The sequence below is a fragment of the Chelonoidis abingdonii genome, chromosome 5, assembly GCF_003597395.2.
Source record: "Chelonoidis abingdonii isolate Lonesome George chromosome 5, CheloAbing_2.0, whole genome shotgun sequence".
NCBI classification, from domain to species: Eukaryota; Metazoa; Chordata; order Testudines; family Testudinidae; genus Chelonoidis; species Chelonoidis abingdonii.
This window is the reverse complement of record NC_133773.1, coordinates 7,703,188-7,724,831: the sequence shown is the minus strand read 5'-3', so window position 1 is coordinate 7,724,831 and position 21,644 is coordinate 7,703,188. Positions and strand designations below refer to the sequence as shown.

The 21,644-nt window shown below is 42.3% G+C and overlaps 1 protein-coding gene across 1 annotated transcript in view; it reads left to right on the top strand.

The window, feature by feature from the left end:
- ADGRL3 (adhesion G protein-coupled receptor L3) overlaps window positions 1-21,644 on the top strand; it is an 836,368-nt gene that overhangs the window by 783,168 nt on the left and 31,556 nt on the right. The window contains 2 exon segments of the mRNA XM_075066059.1: window positions 4,863-4,988; window positions 10,092-10,188. Of these exon segments, the coding sequence (XP_074922160.1) occupies window positions 4,863-4,988; window positions 10,092-10,188 (223 nt within the window).

Genomic DNA, 21,644 nt, shown 5'->3' with positions numbered 1-21,644 from the left:
CCCTCCTTCCCCACTGTCGGAGTAGCCGGCAAGAAGGAACTGAGGAGCGGGCGGGCCGGCAGGGGTATATATCACCCGCAATGGCGGCGCCACTCTAGGGCATGACCTGCCGGCCCACTGGAGTTGCTAGGGTAAAAGTTCTCCGACGAACGTGCACGCACGGCGCGTACACCTACTGGAATGGATATGAGCAACACATCTCGAAGAAACAGTTACAAAGGTGAGTAACCGTGTTTTTTGAGGGAGGATGTAATACCCGTGAAAGTTGTTTGCATTTTAGAGGCCCGATTCTCCATTCACTTACTCCAGTGTTACACTGAGATAACTTCATTGTCATCAATGGAGACATCAGTAACATCAATGAATTTCCTTCGGATTTGCATGAGTATAAATGAGAGAAGAATGGGATTGTGTATCTTGGCTTAATTTAATGCCTGAAGGCACTTGGGAATTGCCTGTCTATATCGATGTACATATTAGGTGTTAATAGGAACTGCTTCATTTTTTTTTTTTTTTAAGGGGAAGATTTTCAAATATTTTGAGGTGTACTGCAAGCTATATATAATAGCTGTTCCAAAAAGTCATGGAGAGGTTTTTAAGATCCATTTTGTACAGCATGGAAATTCAGGAGTATAAAAGCTCTTTAAAAAAATTAATTTTTTCTACCAATGTTAAATGTACTTCTGGAATATTAAGGCCAATTTCTCTTTTCAGCTTACAATCGAAAAGAATGTAAGCGCTTGTAAATGTAGGCTTGGATCCTGCCTTGTGACCTGTGTGGCTGGAGAATAACAATGTAGGATTGGGGTCTTGCTGAAATTTGATCCTGTTCTCCACCTACAGGCCACATCCAAAGCCCATTGAAGTCACTGGAAAGACTCCCATTGACTTTAGTGCACCAAGATGTAGGTGCTTGACCTTGCACCATTCGGGTGAATGGGTATCCTCCCATTGACTTGAATGGGAGCAGGAACAAGCCCTTGATGAGCCTCAGTGTACTGCATTGCAACTGGTAGGTTGACAAGTAAAGCCTTGGCCGGCAAGTTGTTTGGAAGCAGTTTGAGAACCAGCTTGCTAAATCGTCATACTTTAAAACTGGAGAAAGAAACTTGGAGTCAGATTTTTGTTCCATGTCATTTCATCTCAAGAGCGATTATCGTAAGAGACTTGAATGCTTTAGTTAAAATCCAAATTTGTGATAATGATTCTAAAACTTTTTAACTTCCATGCATAATAATAAAAATGTAGGAAGATGCTGACCACCTTAAAGAGACAAGTCAGATGAACAGAGCAAATACTGTCAGAAACATCTTTAGGCACCTACAGTTGCCTAAGGAGCCATAAATGCTCTGGGGATTGCCACCTTACTTTAGGCTACTGTTTATGAAAATCTTGACCTAAAAGTTTAGAGCTGCTATTTAGTGTCTCAGGTAGCACAATGCAGCATCATTGACTGCACAGTATAGATTGGTTTCAAGCATTTCTTGAAGGTAAGAAACTGAGCAGACCTATATATGTATCTATATTCATACACCAAGCATTTACGGATGTGTTGGCATCAGGCGCAGGATGTGCTCTTACTGTTTTAATGATAATCACCCAATTCAGCAAAACATGTCAGCACAAACCTTATTTTAAGTACCTGAGTAGCTCCATGGAAATCATGAGGATACTTATATGCTTAAAGTTGAGTGCATGCCTAAATGCTTTGCTGACATATACTCAGTAAGAGCAATGTAGTTACTTAGTCACTTTTAAGCAGCCATATTGCTACAACCTAAGTTAAAAAAAAAAAAAAGAAGAAGAGAACACCAGAATTCTCCACCAAATCCACTGGAGTTTAGAGGAGAAAAGAAAACTCTGCTTGTAAATGAACCGATGGCATTTTCACTTAAATGTGGAGAAAATTAGAGCTTCTGAGCCTTCAGGAGAGCCAGTTCTTCTTTATTACAGCATGTATGTGGAAATGTTAATTTGATCTTTTAATAAATGAATCATTAAGGGCTAGATTGTGATTCTCTTATTCATGTTGAGTAGCATCTTACTCTGCAGGCAGTCGCATTGTCGTGGGGCATCAGGCACCATTCAGCGTGAGTAAGCGGAATTCGTCTGTCCCATATTAGGCTTTGTAAATTCTACCATCTATATACATGATATATAAAATAGAAAGGAATCCTGCTAATCTCAGTCAAAAAGAGCAAACAGGGATGGACGAGCATGCCCTTGAAACAATTCTCTGCTGAATACGCTGTTCAAAAAGCATTTACATTGGATCTGTGCATCTGTTTCAGTGTTAAGTACGTATCCTCTAAAGTGTTTAACGATGACAAGAGAACGCAGTTACACCCGAAGTACCTATACACCTCCAGTGCCTTCTGAGTCAAAGGCCTGCCTGCCTTTCCAGCACTGACTCTGACAGGGCATCTGATAGATGTGCAAGTCTTGTTGTATATTACTGCTGCTCTGTATTTCTAACAATTGTCTGAGCCTTTACTAGTCTATATATACCACAGATTGGGAAAGAGGGAAGGCACTTAAACACAAGCTCAGGTCCCATTGGGTGTGTCTACACTGACTTGTAAATCCAGATCTGTGGGACCTGGGCTAGTGTACTCAGCGTTTCCAAGCTAACGCCTTGGTATCCATGTGCATTATAAATCTGAGTTACAGTTGCTGGACCCAGGTTAAGTGGTGCTGGAATTAGAGGTGCTGCAGGTTCTGCCACACCCCCGGCTTGAAGCAGTAATAACAAATACCAAATACATGGTTTCCATGGCTACCATCATCAGCGCCGTCGCTATAAAAATTGTCCCAGCACCCCTGCCCAGGTCTCAGAGCAGTGCTAACGCAGCCATACTGCAGTGCACAGCCCTTCTGCGGCTTGAGCTGCGTCCACACTGCAGAACGACAGGGCTTCAATCTGAGTCTCAGCAGGACTTGGGCTCGGATCCACCCCCCAAAGCTGAGTCATACGCCAATCTTGGTGTGCGGTGTAGACATACCCATTGACAGCTTTACATGCAGTCCTAAATAGGGATTCTTATGTGAGCCTAGGCCCCAGTGCTTATTCTGGAGATTCTGACGCCCTTATCCCAGTCCAGTAGCACTTATTCCATGCCTAGTGCCATTGACTTCAGTGGATCTGCCTGTAGCGTATTTGGCCGAAGGCCCATGTCAGACTCTGGCCCTTTAAGTGCTAATTTCAGCAGCTGCTGCTGAGGTGTGGGTTGTGCTCTTCTGGTGTTTGTATATTTCTGGGGAGATGGGGGCTTCATTTCTCCATTAAACCTGTTTCAGCTGTCAGTGGTTTCGGTTTGCTCTGCTCCCTGACTCCTTAATGATTCTAGTCAGACGTACAATGTTTCCTTTTATGAAGAAGTTGGATTTCTTTCAAGTCTGTTTCCTGTACACCCTGTTGCTCTAACTCTCAGCCCTCTTGCAAATGTTTGTTTTCTAGCACAGCACTACTTAATGGCATTATAGCATTCTGGCCATTCCAGCTCCGGATGCCTATTTTACACTCTTTGGCCAGAATCTCTCCTCTCTCGTGCCGGTTTTATGACAGTGTTCTGGCGTTGATTTCAGTGGGATACTGCTGATTTACGCCAAGGTAGGGGAGAGGAGAATCCAGTCCAGTCACTGGATTTTGGGAATGTCTTTCCCTGAAACAAGGAGTTGGGAGAGGGATTATTTGGGGGGAAACATTTTCTGTCTCTCATGAACTGGAAAATCAGCACATAGCTGCGGTGGGAAGCAGTCGGTGGCTAATTAAAGGAATTGAATTATTTTCTCTCAGCAAAGGACTGATTAGGCACTCGAGAGCACATTGGGCACTCATGGTATTGTTTTTGTCTCAAGCTTTTATGGAAAGGCGTAATAAAAAAACCCTGTAATCTGCTATTTAAATAATCGTTTCACAGATAGGTTTCTGAAATGCCCACAGGAAGAGTGGAGAGAGATTTAATCAGAGAGCAGTGAGCACAGTGTGCTCACAGACTAACCTCTGCTGGTCTCCTACTGCATTTACATTTCACATGGAGAAGTAAAGTGGCCTTTTTTCACATTTGTGGCACAGCCTGAGATCACCCAGCTCAGCAGATGACCCATTTTCACTCTGGGCTCTGCCTGGTCTCCATGGATGTGCAGTCTAAATTATACACACACTCCAAACTTTTCCAGTGCCTAGAGCCTCAGTTGGGGGTATGTCAGTGTAGTTCCATTGAAGTCAGGGGAACGACATCAATTTCTGCCAGCTGAGGATCTGGCTCACTTTGTGTGCTAGAGAAATTAGCCCATTAACTCCTCAGTCTTGTCTGCCATATTATAGGGCTTTATGGGGGCGTTTGCACCGTTCCCACCAGTTCTGCACACATAAGACTTCATTTCAAAGACTGTCAGTTTAACAGTTTTCTGGAGTTTGAATATATATATGAAATCAATTCCTCTTATATGTTTCTTTTTTTGTAATTTTCTTCCTAGTCCCCTGTCAGAAGCAATAACTTGTAGCACCACGATGAGCCGATATGGCAGTTCATACCAAATCTATGAAGATATTAATTTTTGGGCATAAATAGAATATCTCTAGTTTCTCTCGTGCTGCTTTGATGTGCCTCAGAGGTAGCTAAATTGTACTGATATCAGTGAACTGCTTTCCTACATAAAAGCAGTCCCTTATGACATCATAAATGTAGAGCTAATGTGTTAGAAGAACACTGTTGAAAGGTGTAATGGAATTCTTCTAAATGCACAGAAACAACTCTAATTTTAATGAATCACAGAGGAGGAAAAAAACTGTGAAAATCTTAAGTCTCAGGCTGGAGGGGGAGTTGCCCACTAATGGAAATTACTGTTTAATTGGCTAGGTACGTAAAGAATATGGAAAATGCCTGCGCACACATTGCTGTAGTGGGAAAAGTACAGAGAGCTCCATCGGCTCAGGAAAAACATCTGGGTCACGGACTCCTGGACGATATTCCACAGGCTCACAGGTAAACCATGTATGTTCACCAGCATGGTATGCTTCTTACCTCCCTGCTAATATAGTTCTTTACATCGGGAGATCTGTAGGCAAAGGATTCATTTCTGGAAATGAGACATCCCCTTGGACAGGTACATCACTTTGTGCAGTAACAATCCATCAGTCAAGGAGGCTTCATTTGCTTGTAAAACTAATGGGGGAATTGTTGATTATAAAACTGATTTGATAAATGGGCAGCTCAAAGACCTCCTGTTTGGTATCATTCTTTCACTTCTGAACATCATGGGTCACACTCTGCTCTTTGTTATATGGGTGTAATCTGTAGCATGGTTTGATGACCTTAGGTTGTAATTATCATTAGCATCCCTTAAGCAGTCCTTAAATGAGTTGAGTTGAAAACAAAGGTGTTTTTCCCCAAGGCTAAGGAATGTGTGTTTTATATGACAAAGTTACTGTGCTATCCCGACAAAATATTTATGCTGATAAACAACAGCAGCTAAAAATCTTATATAGGCTGGATGCCGAGGCCTATCATTTTCTGGCAGTAGTTGTTTTAATCTGTTTGTTGGTTTACTCAGTTTCCATAGTTTACGGATCTCTGCAAAGAATCAACTGAGATTCAAATAATATTATTTATTTTCTAAACTTTATTATGTTCTGGTCAACCAAAAATTCCATTTTTATTTTGTTTAGGAGTTTGGCATTTTACTCCCTAACTTGTGTAAGGATGCTGATTTATGAAGAGCAGTTCATATAAAACGAAGTAGCTGACCCCTTAATCAAGAGAAACTGAACACACACTTATTCTGCATTACTAAAGATCTAATTATATTTGCCAATTCACCTATTAAATTATGAAAGAAACATGCAGTGAATAACACTTTATAACCTGTCAGGAAAACATAATTTGTGATTTATGTTGTCTTGAAAGTAAATTGTTGTTTGTTTTAAGTTTTCCAAGGTTTCATTCAAGAGTTGTATTCTGACATCTGCTAGGGACTGCACACACTCAGCACATATAGCAATGGATCATGGAGCCTTTCACTTCTTGGTCAAAAGTGTCTCTGTGGCTGGCGATGCTGCGCGTCTCACAAGCATTACAACACACAAATAAAATTACAGCACAAAATGGATGATGCTCCTCCTGGGTTATAGAGAGTATCTAATGCCATTTATTTAACATTTGTGCGCATTGTCGTGGAGTGTTTTACAGAGAAATGGCATGGGTTTGCTTGGAAGCATTCTGTTAGGCATTCATGGGAGGGATAGCTCAGTGGTTTGAGCATTGGCTTGCTAAACCCAGCATTGTAAGCTCAATCCTTGAGGGGGCCATTTGGGGATTGGTCCTGCTTTGAGCAGGGGGGTTAGAGTAGATGATCTCTTGTGGTCCCTTCCAACCCTAATATTCTATGATTATTTTATAGCAAAATACAAGCTGAAGGGGAAGATAAACCACAAAAAATATTTTTCCCTGTAAAGATACCCCAAAACATCATAATTAATAATTGCGAATAATTACGCCAAAGAAATTAAACAAGCTTCTCCACCATTAGTAATTACATATTTAAAAGGGTCACGCTTTACATTAAAGTTCCATTCATAAAAATGTTTGTAATGGATTAATAAGTGATTAATAGATGTTTTAATACTGAGTAAATCAATTGTCATAGAGTCCAATGGATACTTACACTGTGACTCATAAATAGGAGTGGGAAACAGTTTTCCCATTCCATGAGAATTTGATTTTTTTTCTGATCTAAATTTCACAAATTTTCAAAAACAATTTATAAAAATTTATTAAAAAAATCAGTTCCATTCAATCAAATAATTTCATTTTGATAATTCCAAAATGTTTTGTTTCCATTTCAAGGTTTTTTTAACCTTTTGTTAGCATACATGTACGAACATTTCGAAACAAGAAGTCTGTTTTATTCAAAACACTGAAGCGTTCCTGTTCAACAATCTGAAAACTTTATTAACTAAAAATGTTTCGATTCAGGTGTTTCATAAAAACCATCACTGTTTTGCGAACAGTTTCTGTTTTTCCCACAAACTGGCATTTTCCAATGAAAAAACTTGTAATTGGAAAATTCCCAACCAGCTCTGTTCATAACCATCTGTTGCACCTTCTGCTGAAACGTTTATAACTGTAACACACACTGCTCATGTCTATAACCTGCTTATGACGTCTATTAACACTTTATAAACCGTTTGTAAATGGAATCTTAATATACAGTGTCACTAAAATGGTTTATTATAGAGTTTTCAGCTAGGATTTTCAAGAACCCTTAGGGTGGTGGACACTTGCCTAACTCCTTTAAAATTTCTCAGAACTCCCAGGCTTCACATTTCCATCCTACTCATGTGATAGGGGAGGGCTTGCGCTCATCCCTGGCTTTCTCAGTGTCCTTGGAGGTATGTGGATGTTTTCTCTCATGTAGCAGAATTATTGACTCACAGTGTCATAGAATCATAGAATCTCAGGGTTAGAAGAGATCTCAGGAGGTCATCTAGTCCAACTCCCTGCTCAAAGCAGGGCCAATTCCTAACTAAATCATCCCAGCCAGGGCTTTGTCAAGCCTGACCTTAAAAACCTCTAAAGAAGGAGAATCCACCACCTCCCTAGGGAACCCATTCCAGTGCTTCACCACCCTCCTAGTGAAATTTTTTTTCCTAATATCCAACCTAAACCTCCCCCACTGCAACTTGAGACCATTGCTCCTTGTTTTGTGATCTGCTACCACTGAGAACAGTCTAGATCCATCCTCTTTGGAACCCCCTTTCAGGTAGTTGAAAGCAGCTATCAAATCCCCCCTCATTCTTCTCTTCTGCAGACTAAACAATCCCAGTTCCCTCAGCCTCTCCTCATAATTCATGTGCTCCAGCCCCCTAATCATTTTTATTGCCCTCTGCTGAACTCTTTCCAATTTTTCCACATCCTTATTGTACTGTGGTGCCAGAACTGGATACAGTACTCCAGATGAGGCCTCACCAATGCTGAATAGAGGGGAATGACCACATCCCTCTGTCTGCTGGCAGTGCTCCTACTTATACAGCCCCAAATGCCGTTAGCCTTCTCAGCAAGAAGGGCACACTGTTGACTCATATCCAGCTTCTTGTCCACTGTAATCCCCAGGTCCTTTTCTGCAGAACTGCTGCTTAGCCAGTTGGTCCCCAGCCTGTAGCAGTGCATGGGATTCCACCGTCCTAAGTGCAGGACTCTGCACCTGTCCTTGTTGAACCTCATCAGATTTCTTTTGACCCGATCCTCTAATTTGTCTAGGTCCCTCTGTACTCCCCATCAACCCTAATGATGTTCTGCATAGGGGAAAAGGAGAGGTTGTCCTGCATCCTTTGTACCTGAGCAATGCCTTTGATTGCATAGGATTCTGTTAAAGATCGAGGCTGATAATAAAACCATCTACTTTCCATTCGCTGCCAGCATATGGGAATAAGTAGCTCAGCACAGCAGTTTGCAGGCATGAAGCACAGCCTCACACACACACCAACACTGCATACATTTCCCTGCCTACTCCATCTCTTTGGGCGGGGGGGAATCACGTCCCAAACTCCTCGTGCGTAGCTGTTCTCTAAGCCTGCTCTGCTGGGTCTGTCCAAACTCATCAAAGTGGAGGACACTTTCCATGTTTGGCTACGTGGAAAAGCACAATGCTTACTACTCTGAGAACACTCCCAGGGTTCAGCTCCCATTCACTGAGGAGCACGGACTCTTTGACACACAAACTAGGAAAGATGAGGCTGCCCATGGTGACACTACAGTGCAAGCCATGTGTACCTCAGACTTTATTCTCCCACTTCCATATACCCCAATGCGATGCTGGTGTAACTCCTCTGAAATCAGTGGAATAACACCATCCTCATGCTGAAGCTGCAAAGGGGTGATTCAGACCCCTTATTTTTATTATTGTAGTAGCATTTTTGTACTGTAGCTTGCAGCTAGTGCATCTGGAATCATTCTCCCGGCGTCAGGAGACAAGGAGGGATGACGGAAGCCACAACCCCAGACTGGGTTTTCCCACAGCAAAGGCGGATCATGTGTGCAGGCCCATGACAGTCCCAGTTGTACAGCATTGCTGCAAGTTCAGTTGGCCACCTCTCATCCTGACATTCAGCAATGCAGCTGGGAAATACATCTCTTTGGACCTTTCCTCCAGATAATGGGGAGAAAATCAACCAGCAATCAGGAGCCAGATTTTCAAAAGAGCTCAGCACCCAACGCCTCCCATTTAGGCATCTAAATAAGTGACTGGGTTTTCCAAAGGGGATCAGCTTCCATCTTCAGGCACCTAAAAGAAATGATCAGATTTGCAAAGAACAACAGGCGCTACTCAGAAATGAGTTGGTCTGAAAAACTGCCCCTGCTTGCAGCTGCTTAGCCAATTGGAAATGTGTCTGTAGATTTTCCAAAGCACAGGCTTGAGGATGAGGCGATGTGGTGTGAGTGACAAAGGTAAATGCCCCATGACCCTTCCAAAAGACAAAACAGAAGACCAGTAAATCCGGGATAACACAACAAGACCTCTTCAATAAATGCTATACCATAAATGTCAGAATCTTCGCTGTTTTTCATTAGGGGAATATAACATCTCTTTTTTTTGTGGCTGTATTTATTTCTCACATTCCCCACAGTGGATAATAAACCTCTAGAAAACTTGAGCACATCCAAAGATGCGTAGACATAAAACAACTATTCCAGTATACTTGAAAAAAAACAGATACAAATCAATATACAACAAGGGAATTTTAGAAGCATTCATGCTATTTTCTGTGAGTTAGTTTCAGTCATTCAACACTACATGGCTGGAACAATATCTTGCATGGAGGTTATTTTGTGCATGGTCTGTTCTGCTTGTTTATTAATATTTAGAAACTATATGGTATCCTGCGATGGAGATACAAATTCATGTTCTGAAGCCAGGCAGCAAGTGTCCGGTATGCAATAGGCAGGTGATAGCCAGTCAGAAACTGCTTACTTATACCTGGATAGGAAGATGTCTCTAGACATGCCAGTAAGCCATCTTTAGTGAGGCAGAAAGAAATCTATCTTCAGCTGCTAAAAATTCATTACCTGTGTGGTTCAATCCCTCTTCAGAGCCGGATCCGTAGAATGTGGAATGACACAGTTCGAAAGCAGTCCGAGTCTTCCTTTATTACCGGAGATATAAACAGTTCAGCTTCACTCAACAGAGGTAATTATAAACTGTTTTTCTTATCTAAAACTTTTATGATTTTTTTTAAGTAGTCTGAAATTTATTCCCCTTCCTTCTCCCCAAACCTCAAATTGTGCTGGACCTTATTCGCTGTGATAAGAATATTACATCACAGAATGAAATGCAGTTGGAGTGCAGTGTATCCCAGTGTCCATTAACTGAGAAGGGTTTTTTGTTGGGGGTGAGGTGTTGTTTGGTTGGTTGGGTTTTTTTTCTTTGTTTTCACATATACATTTTCAAGAATATAATTTCTGGAAAAGTTAAGAAATTTAAAAAAGCCTTTTGTCCTATGGTCAACAGCTAGAGCTATCAGCTGGTGAGCCATCAGGCCTCATTGCTAGCAGTAAAAATGGGCAGTTATGTGGCTGTACAATCCGTTAAGCCACATTGTCCCAGGTATAAAGCAATTTCATAGTATTTGTGGAAGTAACAAGATACTGCAGAACACACACTTAGACAAACCTGCACCCTTGGAACAAAATAATTGTGAGTGATCTTAATGTCTGCAATGAGTGCCTGACTTATGTGAGCTGTTCAGAGCTCTGGGAGGGAAACGTTATTGGAAACATGTAACAATGGAGTAATGGTAAACAAAATACAACACCTATTGCAACGTGAAATCTTGGCGTATTTAGAAAGGTTTCCCGTTGAGCTTTTTCCAGGAAAAAGGATTGTATGGAATTATTGGATCTCCTAAGCCTCCCAAGCTGCCCTGTTCCCCTCTAGTTAAATTATTTTGATGGCTAACTCTGGGCTGAATCCTAAGGGCTGTACTTGCTGCCAAAATCTGCTCCCTGTTTTACAATAAAAATCCACCAGATAAATACTGGTGTAAACAGAGGACAAGATTCGGCCCTCAGGGTCTGATCCATCTTTCATGTACACCAATGTAAGTCTGAAGTAATCCCACTAAAATCCATGGAGTTGTTTCCATGTAAAGATGCTATGACAAGAGACTCAGGACATTGGTTCTTATTTGGTCCTTATTCAGGGAAAATTCCTCTTGACTTCACTTTGAGTTTTGCCTAAGTAAGACCAGGCTGGGAAAGTGTGAAGATTTTGAATCTCTAATTAGTGATGAGTCACTACAGTGTTCTGGGAGATCAAGAAGGTTGGACTGAGTTCAGATACATTCCCTGTAACCTTTTGAAGGAGAGAGTAGGTTAGTAATCATGAGTGTGTTGCTGTCCCGTTACAGCCCTTATCATCAATTGTTTTGACTTGTTAATATAATTGTTTGCAGTTAATTCATTGAAGCAAAGGGTAGATTCAGTCTTATAAAGGGCACCCCCATCACAGAAACTTCCTTTACATTTGTTTGGTCCAAACAGGTTGCCATTTTCACCTCTTTCCATCCCTCACAGAGAAGAGAGAGGGGAAGTATGGCTTTTGTGGTGCTAATTAGGAGGGTTTTGCTTTGCAGCATGAGGGAGTTTGCAGCCAGAACCAACCTGCCCCATCCACCACACAGTCTCAGCTGTGAATCCCTTTAGATAATGCAGAGATTGACTTGCCCTCACATTCAGGTAGCGTGCAAACAATGCTTTTGCAAGCAGGATATCTTAGGTTCATGAGGGGAGGCAGAGCACCTCTGTCAGCTCAGTCAGTTTTGTTCCAGAATGAAAATGGCTTCTTAAACTTAGAAAATCGGGATGTGGCTCCAAAGTGATCACCTTCTGCAGCTTCCTCCCAGGTCTGGCAGGACAACGTTGAGAGATTCTCACCCCAGCAATGTTATTAAGCCCTGATTGTGCAGCCCTGATTGTTCTGCCTTTGGTTAGCACCTACCCGTGGAGTTGGATACCATATTCCACATTTTCTTTTCTGTTGATACAAGTATCTGTAGTAATGGGGACTACAAAACTACCTTGGGAGAGAATGCCTTCTAAGAAGCACGTGATCTCTTGTTACAAAGGGCTCTAGGCAAGAACATCATGTCTGAAATTAACACAACTCCTTGAGCCTGTCTGTAAGTTCATTATTAGGCAGCCTGTTTATAAAAGGTACCCATTGACTTGAACTTCATTCCTATGGATTTGGAAGGGATGTCCTCTCTCACACTTTTTGACCAAGTCTTAGCGATGTTGATTAACTCTATTTGTATAAGTTGAATTTCCTTTGTAATTAACCACATTCTGTTCATTGGTATCTTTCCTCATACCCCCCAAACTGAATTCTACCAAGCCTAATTGTAGCTCATGTGCTCTCTTTAATCTCAGTTCTGCTGCCAGTCATCGCATCACATCCTCCTCAAACCAGGTGCTTTCTCACTCCGTTTCAATTCTGTCTCCATGCTTGTCCCTTTATTGCGATTAGCAATGGACATTGGTCCATCATTTGAGTTGTCCACTTGCCAGTCTTATTAGTCCCCTTCTTTTCTCTCTTCTGTCTTCCAGTGGGTCTCTGGTTTGGGATCAGCCTGAGGCATCCCATCTGCACTAACGCATCCCCCCTGCAGATATAACCATGTCTTCTTTTTCTGCCAGGAAATACTTGCTCTGTCATTACTTCTTCCAGCTCTATATATCCAAACTGATATTCCACTCACTGATGAAAGAGCCCTGTCAACTATAATGTCACCCCTTCACCTCCTCTGTTATTCTAGTCTACTTATCCTGTCAAAAACGTAAGGCTTGGCCCAAACTCCCTCTCTGGCCTCTCTGTGTGCCACATTTTCTCACTGAAAATCTGCTGACTTTCCCCTCCGAAATAGTGTTGTCACTAAGAATCATCCTGATCATTTCTCGGTGGCAACTTAGTTATAGATTACTCCAAAATACACCAGACCTGGTTCTCCTTTCACTTATGCCTGTTTTACTCCAGTGCAGGTTATGGTGGCATTGTACCACTGTAACTCGGGAGGAAGTGAGTGGAGAATCTGACCTGTTGTCTCTCCTCCACTTCCAAAAGCAAAAGCACATAACTGTCATAATCAGAAATCCCTATGGACCCCCTGCTTGTTTCAGGATCCAAGTTGACAGCGTCTTCCTAGTATTCAATCTCCACATCTTTCTCTCCCCTTTTTCTACCACAAATCTGACTTCTTCTCTTTTTATCCCCGATTCTTCTCTCTCCACTCTGAGATTCTCTGTCCAGCAATCAAACATCTTACTGATGTGACTGTTTCCATTTTGCAGTTTCAAAACTGTCTCCCCTGTAACTCTAATGCTTTCTGCAGTAAAACCATCAGGTCTTAGTTCTGGAGCCTTTCAAAGTCCCTATAATGATGCCTCTTCTTTAGTCTTGTCATCTCTTACTTGTGCATTCCTACTCTGTAACATCTTTCCTGCATGACACAGTAACTTGCACACAATGCTTTACTTCTGTCAGCCAGGAGTCAGCTGTCATCTGCCCTGGAGCATTCTGTGTGAAAGGTGCTGTGTGAGTGTACTGTGTTGTACTCCTCCTCTGTCTTGGAATCAGTGCTATTGTGGTGTAGATGCCTTTGCGTACAGTGGGCTGCGCTGTCCCAGGTCTGAGAGCTGACAATGATGAGAGTCAAACTGAAAAAAATGTCCTTAGTAAGAGCATGAGCTGAGGAACGAGTCTCTATTTGCATAATGGTCATGGGGCAAAAGGTTCTAAAGTTCTTGATTTACAGAGCATGGTTGTTGGCAAGCAGGATCAAACCTGGGACCTCTGGAGTTTAGTGTATGAGCCTCTAGTGCTTGAGCTAGAAGCCATATGGTCCTTAGCTCAGGCTGTAGGGCAGACTCATTAATAGCTCTCTAAGTGGTCTTGGTGCCACTAGATGGGACAGAACATCACACCCCGGAGGTGTGTGGGTTACACAAGGCTAACATGTTGAGCATCTTTTTCAGTGATAACTGTGCCAAGAGCCTACAAGTGCAAGGTGGAGTGTCACTGCGTGCACTGCAACGGCAGGTGTATTATATAGACTGTGAAATCAAAGTGTAACCACCTGCTTGTGTCCCCTTCCTATAGCCATCCCTTTGACTGAACAGTCTCCCAAGTCAGCCCCCTCTTGTGTATGTGTCCCCTTTTAGCCTGCCGACACAACTGTACATGAGGTGTGTATTATTCATAAACTGCAACTGAACTTCAGTAATGAGATGCAGAGGGATGTACTGACATGTGGGAGCCCCTCTTCTTCTGGAAGGTGGGAGATATGGAAGAATTGCAAGCAGAAGAGCTCTGCAGTGTGGTCGTCTCATGCATGGGCCTTGTAGAGCGGGTAACCGTTTAGGAGCTGCTCTCTTGTAATAGCATGTCACATGGTACACAAATAGGGAAGCTCACATTGCTATTAATTATTATTTATATTGCAGTAACTTCTAGAGGCCACAGTGAGGTCTCAGCACCCCGATGTGCAAACGGGCCCTACCTCAAAGACCTTCCAATCTCCATCTCAGCTTTGAGTTAGATTGCTTGAAAGTAGCAGTTATTGATTTATGCTTTGCAAATTGCCAGCATGACAGAGACCTCATTTGTGGGTCTGATGGTTCTGCAGAAAACTTTTGAGTAGATCCTGAAAAATGGGTTCAGAGTAACAGGGGACTTGCTTAGAGAAATTGAACCTTCCTTGTGCTGCAATCAAAGTGCAGACGAGATTCCTCTCCTCTTCCTCCCTTACAGATAAGTGATATGGCACAGAGAGAGCCATGTTGTCTTTCCCTGTTTATTCCCACCCAGCAGTGACTAATCTGAACATCCCTGTCCTTTCAACTTTTCTGGTGTCCTATGCAGCCTTTGAGAGCTCTCCATGAGAACACTGGTGCAGTACTGACAGCCTCCCTCAATAACCAGTCATGTAGCAAAGCAGCGATGTGGCTCCAATCCATTTTTCACTCATGTCTTGTCAGAGCCATTATTGTCTCTCTCAGGGTATCAGACTGTTAGACTAGAAGAAATTTTGTAATAAATTGTACGGCACCTTATTTGCATTCACGTTTCCAACCATATTTTAGGGATTTTTTTAATATAGTTTTGGAGGAAAATGCAAGTGGAAAAAAATGTAAATGGGGGTTGTCTGCTGTTGATGGGTTATACAAATGAATGTTCCTTCCTTTGGAAGTCACCGAGAAAAAGGCTTGCGCAGTACAGTTTTTTATTGTCACCACATGCTATTTTGTTAACATGAAGTGCATCGAAGGTGCTGCGCGTGTCCATAAGAGTGGTCACATTAGGGGAACTATCAGTTCACTGATTGCAAATGTTAGTCATGTCTTAATATATTTTACCCTTTTGGAAAATAGTGGGGTAGAGATGATACCACTAGAGTTCTATGGAATTTAAATAGGGATCAAAAGAAATGAACTCTAAAAGCCTGTAAAGTTGAATAGAGAACTATATCCCTGCTCTAGAATTCCATGCTTGGCGTAATAATGCTACAGAAAGGTTATTATTCCACTTCTATAGGAATTCTCTTCTTGCCTGATTCCCTGTTTATGTGAGCTGACTTGCAAATCCATGTCAGGCCCCAGTCCTGCCATTAGATCCATGCAGGTGTGTGCCCTTACGACAGTCTGAGGTTTTAAGGCCAGAAGTTACCATTATGATAATCTAGTCCGACCTCCTGCATAAAACCGGCCAGAGAATGTCACTCACTGATGCCTGCATCATAATTTCCAGTTGAACTGCAGCACATTTTTAGAAGGACAGAAAGAGATCTTCACTTTCACATGTACCGAGAGGACTTGGGCAGCATTTGAACCCAGGACCTCTCATAACCTAGGCAAGAGTCTTAACTTTAGGCAACAACCCCCCAAAGTGCCATTTGTATAGAAGTGCCAGGCATGGACATCCAGACAGACAGATTCAGTTACAGGATTGGGGCCTAAATGTGTAGGGACGCTGTGTGAGGGGACAGAAGCGGCGATTGTTAGGGGCACAGTGCTGGTGTGAAGTAGAGAATGTTTAAATATGGACAGGTAAGGGTGCATGCGGGTGTGGGAGACTGTGCATAGATGTGTACGTGTGGTCATGTACATAGAGGACAGGTCAAGAGTTAGGGCCAGAATTGCCACATATTAAACCATGATCATTGTGAAGTCCAGAGGCCGCATGATGCCAAGTTGCTGGTGATTGTGATCGGAAAGGAAAGATTCTCTTCCTCGTTAGAAACCAGAGAGCCACATTCAACCCCCAGTCACCTCATGTAAAACTACTGAAGTATGATTTGTAGCCATGTAAACAAGGGCAGAATTTGCCCATTTCTTAAGAACCCCATCCATTACACTTGAAATAAATGTTTTGTTTCTCTCTGCCTTATTATTCCTGCTCTGTATTTTTATGTCAGCCACAAAGATATAATCTCAAGTGTACATGGGGAAAAGGGGAATGATTGCTACTGTTTTCTGAGATAATCAGTTTAATGTCAAATTCATGCACATTCCATCATAATGAACAGAACAAACTGAGCTCAAATTCAAACAGTGGGAATCTGACTCAGAGAGAAAATTAAAATAAGTAACGTTAATATCCTGATTTCTAATCCAAGTGAGACCTGATCATTCTCAGAACTAAATCTTCTGTCAAATCCCTCCTACCCACCCCAAAATACAATTAAGTTGTGATTTCCATTCTGAAACAGTATCTGCGCAGTGAACTCAGCAGAGACTGCTGTCGGTGTATGTCGAGGTGAGTGGGTGAAATTTAACATTCAGTCCAGGTGGCCATGTTTTGCTGAATTTTTAGGTAGCAGGCTTTCAGAAAATGCACTGAAACTTTACATTCTCCATGCAGCAGAAGTCTGATGTGGGACTTTGCGCCCAATGTCCATGCTTGCACCAGTGCCCTAGCATGGTAGTAAGGGGGAACTGTTAAATTCCTGGTACTCCAAATACTGCTACTTCCAGTTCTTGCCATAACCAGAATTTCCAACCACTTACCAAGGACGGAGACGGGTTCTGTTCAGATTTTTGGCAAAGCTTCAGCTTGCACCTTCATTTCACCTGAACTCAGGTGCGCACACACCCACACACAGTTGTCACTTGTCACATACACAGTGGCAGCTCCAACATCTCACATGAAAACAGCTCAGAACTCCAACTTGAAGTGGTTTCTACAGGGCCTGGTGTAGTGGGACTCTGATCCTTGATGCTACCATAATACAAATAATAAATAGCCATCAAACTGATGCTTCCTACGAGATTCAGGCAGGTCTAAGAAGATACCTGCCCATCTGCTCCTACACCCTGAAATATACAGACCATTCAGTGGCAGCCATGTTGTTTCACAATGTAAGCAGGGATAGCTCTTTCCATTTTTACCTGCTTTTTATGTATGCAAGGCAAAGAAACAAGCAGCACTTTAGAAGATTTACTGCAGAGGACGGAGAAGGTGCAGAATTCTAAAGGAGCCAGGAGGGCATTGAAATACAGTAAGTGGGAAGGCCTGTGGAGTAGCATCACGCCATTATCATGCAGGTGAACCTACTTTGCGTCCCCGTCTCTCTTCTCCCCAGGCTGACAGAGGCTGCGATTGCTGTGGAGACAGCATGCCCAATCACTGGAAGTGTCTGATGTGACCCACCAACAAACCTCTCTGTTGAATTAATAGAGAGAAAATGAATGTTCTTGGAACACATCTTTCCTGGGTCAGAATTTCTCAAGGCTCCGTCTCAAAATTAATACGGCATCCAACACACCAACAACTATCCTATGACCTTTAAGAACGTAGGAACTGCCATAATGGGTCAGACCTGTGATCCATCTAGCCCAGTATCTTGTCTCTGACTGTGTCCAGTACCAGAGCATCCAGGGGAGTGTACAGATCAAGTTATACTTTTGGCCATCACAGCATTGCAGTGCGATGAGTTACACAGGTTGATGGTATGTTGTGTGAAAAATACTTCCTGGTGTTTGTATTAAACCTGCTGACTATAAATTGAACTGGGTTACTCCTGAAGTTTTGTACTGTGGAAAGGGTAAATAACATTTCTCTGGTCCGTTCCACACCATTCATGATTTTTATAGATCTCTCTCTCATCCTCCCTTAATCATCTCCTCTCTAAACTGGACCAGCCCTAATCTTTTTAGTCTCTCCTCACGTGGAAGCTGTTTCATACCCTGGTTCTCGTTTTTTGCCCTTCTCTCAACTTTTCCAATTCCAGTCTTTTTTGGGGATGGGATGACCAAAAAGGACACAGTTTCAAGGTATCAGCACACCATGGATTTATATAGTGGCATTACGATATTTTCTGCCCTATTTTCTATCCTTTTACTAATAGTTCTTAACAGTCTCTTAGCCTTTTTGACCACTGCTGTGCACTAAGCCGAAGCATTCAGAGAACTATCCAGAGGTAATAGCTAATTTAGAATCCATCACAATATAGTTTTAGCTGAGATTATTTTTTCCTGTGTGCATTACTTTGCATTTATCAGTGCTGAATTTCTTCTGCCAGTTTGTTGCCCTACCACCCAGTTGTGTGAGATCCCCCTGTAACTCTTTGCAGTCAGCTTTGGACTTAACTATTTTGAATTATTTTGTATTATCTGCAAACTTTGCCACTTCCCTGTTCACTTCCTCTCTCAGATCATTAATGAATATGTTGAACAGCACAAGTCCCAGTACAGATCCTTAGAGAACCTTGCTGTTTGCCTCTCTCCATTGTGAAAACAGACCATTTATTCCTACCCCATTTTCAGCTTTGTGAAATTGGCCATATTAATTTAAATGTAACAGTAATGCTCACTATTTAACATACTTTTGTCAAACAAAAGAGTAGCTTTGGCTGACTCCAAAAGGCACCCCAGCCGTTCTTTTTTCCCGTAGGCATGGTGGTTGCAATGCATGGCCTTGTAGGAGTTTCCACTGCTAAACTGAAAAGCAGAGATTAGCCAACATTGCATTTCTCAGCTCTGTATTTGGTTCAGCCTGGAACTGGATTTAAGTTTGAGGCAGAAGGAAGGCTAGGATTTGGATTTAGCAACACTGAAATATTGCCAGCTGATGGTCAGATGATCTTGTGAGATTTTCTGCTCTCTTGAGTGGGTTCTCATGAGATTTGGATGGCCTCCAAACCACAAAATAAACCCACGCCCACCACACATATACTTTGGATGTGACCTGGACCCAAGTGTGAAAGTGAGTCTGAGTATTCAGATCCAACGTCCGCACTCTCCATTTTGAAGGGCTTCAAATGCAAGATTTTCTCTTCTGAGTCATCTCTCTTAAAAGTGCTACTTTATAGCTACAGCATAAGATTTTACACAAATTCTAACCATTATACTTAGTAATATAATCAGAGTGAATAAAAATGAAACTGATGATTAACTGACTCTTATAGTCCATAGACAGACTAGTCACACATAAGCTATAAACATCTAATCACACTGTTGATATTCAGTGTAATTTACAGCAATTATTAAACATGCTGGGATAGAATTAAGTAACTTTTGAACCAGTTTATTAAACAAGAAAATGTGCTTCAGCATATACAGAAAGGAGAGTTACTACTCAAAGGTATACCTGCAAGTAAAACAAAGTCATGTAAATGGATCAATAAACCTGAACTGCATGGGTTTATCATGCATTTCCCACACCCATTAAAAGACACTGTGCCAGCAATGCACAGTAAGCAGACATCTTTGGGATTGCTATGAGATCATGTAAGATTTCTCATGACATTGTGTGATAATTTCACATTCTTCCCTCAAGCAAAACTGTGTTATCACAGTATATCAGGATTCATGATACGTCTAACAAGAGCTTATGTGTGAAATGGAAGTTTCCATTCTGAATCCAAAAATGTGTACAGTGCTTGTATGTGAACTTCTGGAGGGGCTGGTGTCAGACCTACTTTCCTTAGAGCTGTACTGTAGTAGCATCCTGGTCATCTCCTTCCAACCTCTGAGCAGGCCTTGATATGGTATTGCCCAGTGAAGTGTTCTTCTACACAATTACCCCTCTGCCTTGGCAGAGTTTCTGGTGTGGCCTAGCACCCAAGTGAGTAGTGGCCGCTGCTGCTTTCATATTCACGTTCTCTGGCTCTGTGCACCCAGTGGCTGTGGGCCCAAGATTTGATTTCAATAGGACTCCAGGCACAGAACCAAGACTGGCTGAGCTACTGAACCTTCTGTTCTTCAAAGGAGGCACCGGGGTGCCTGCTGGCAAAGGAGAGGACATATAGTCCCTTTGGTAGGGAAGAAGAACCCAGGACCTGTTGCAGATCCACAGAGATGTAAAGGGAGTAAAGGAGAAGTGAGGAGGGTAGGGGGATCTCAACCTTTGTGAACTTGTTGCACCTGAATAAATGCTTGAGTTCAGTTCCGGAACTGTGGATTGATTGGGCGGGCTCCATTATTACTGAACTGCTTCATCCATCTCCAGTAGTGTCTGTGAAATGACTGCCTGCCGTCACTGTATCAAAGGTAAATAAGAAGAACTCCAGAAATGCCTTAGTCTAGCATGTGTTTTCCTAAGGTTATAGCGTGTGTAAATTCTAGGCAAGATCTGAACCAGTTTTGGCTCTCATCTCTAATCAGGTTTCCAGTCTGCAGCCCCAGCTCCCAATTACTTAAATGAGAGCTGGCGGTACTCAGTGCAGCTTAAGGGAATGCTCCACCTTTCAGAAGTGGGCCTTATATGAGCTGTAAAAAAGCATTCTCATAAAAGGGGTTGCAGTTTTCCAAAACATAATACAAGTAGAATAGAACATCTCAAATAAAAATGATTTGCACATTCATCTGTGGCCTAACTGCAGTGACTCATAACCAGAACAGAATTAATATAGCTTCCATCTGTCTTTACAAGACCTTTCAGAAACCACAAGTCAACTATTGTTGCTAAGTAGGTGGCACCAACTTGTGGCTCTTTGCTTCCTTGCCAGCACAATGTTTTCAAATGCATTAAAACCCAAAGAGCAGGCGAAAGGGAAAGTAATGTAAACAGGAAAGTAAATTGCAAATGCTGAGAATTAAAGCCCCTGTACAGCAAAGTACTTAAGCAAGTGAGGAGGCCCACTGCAGTCACTGGGCCAGAGTCTCAGCTGGTATAGATCAGCATCAATCTTCCAATCAAAGAGCTTTGCTGATTGACACCAACTGATTGACAAGGGTTACTTGTGCATGAAGTGTTTAAGAGCTTTACTGGTTCAGTGATTAAGTCTGCAATAATAATAATAATTAATAATAACAATAGGATTCAGCAGTTCTGCAGGAAAGGACCTAGGGGTTACAGTGGACGAGAAGCTGAATATGAGTCAACAGTGTGCCCTTGTTGCCAAGAAGGCTAACAGCATTCCTCATCTGGAGTACTGTGTCCAGTTTTGGACCCCACACTACAAGAAAGATGTGGAAAAATTGGAAAGAGTCCAGCAGAGGGCAAAAAAAATGATTAGGGGGCTGGAGCACATGACCTACGAGAAGAGGCTGAGGGAACTGGGCTTATTTAGTCTGCAGAAGAGAAGAATGAGGGGGGATTTGATAGCTGCTTTCAACTACCTAAAAGGGGGTTCCAAAGAGGATGGATCT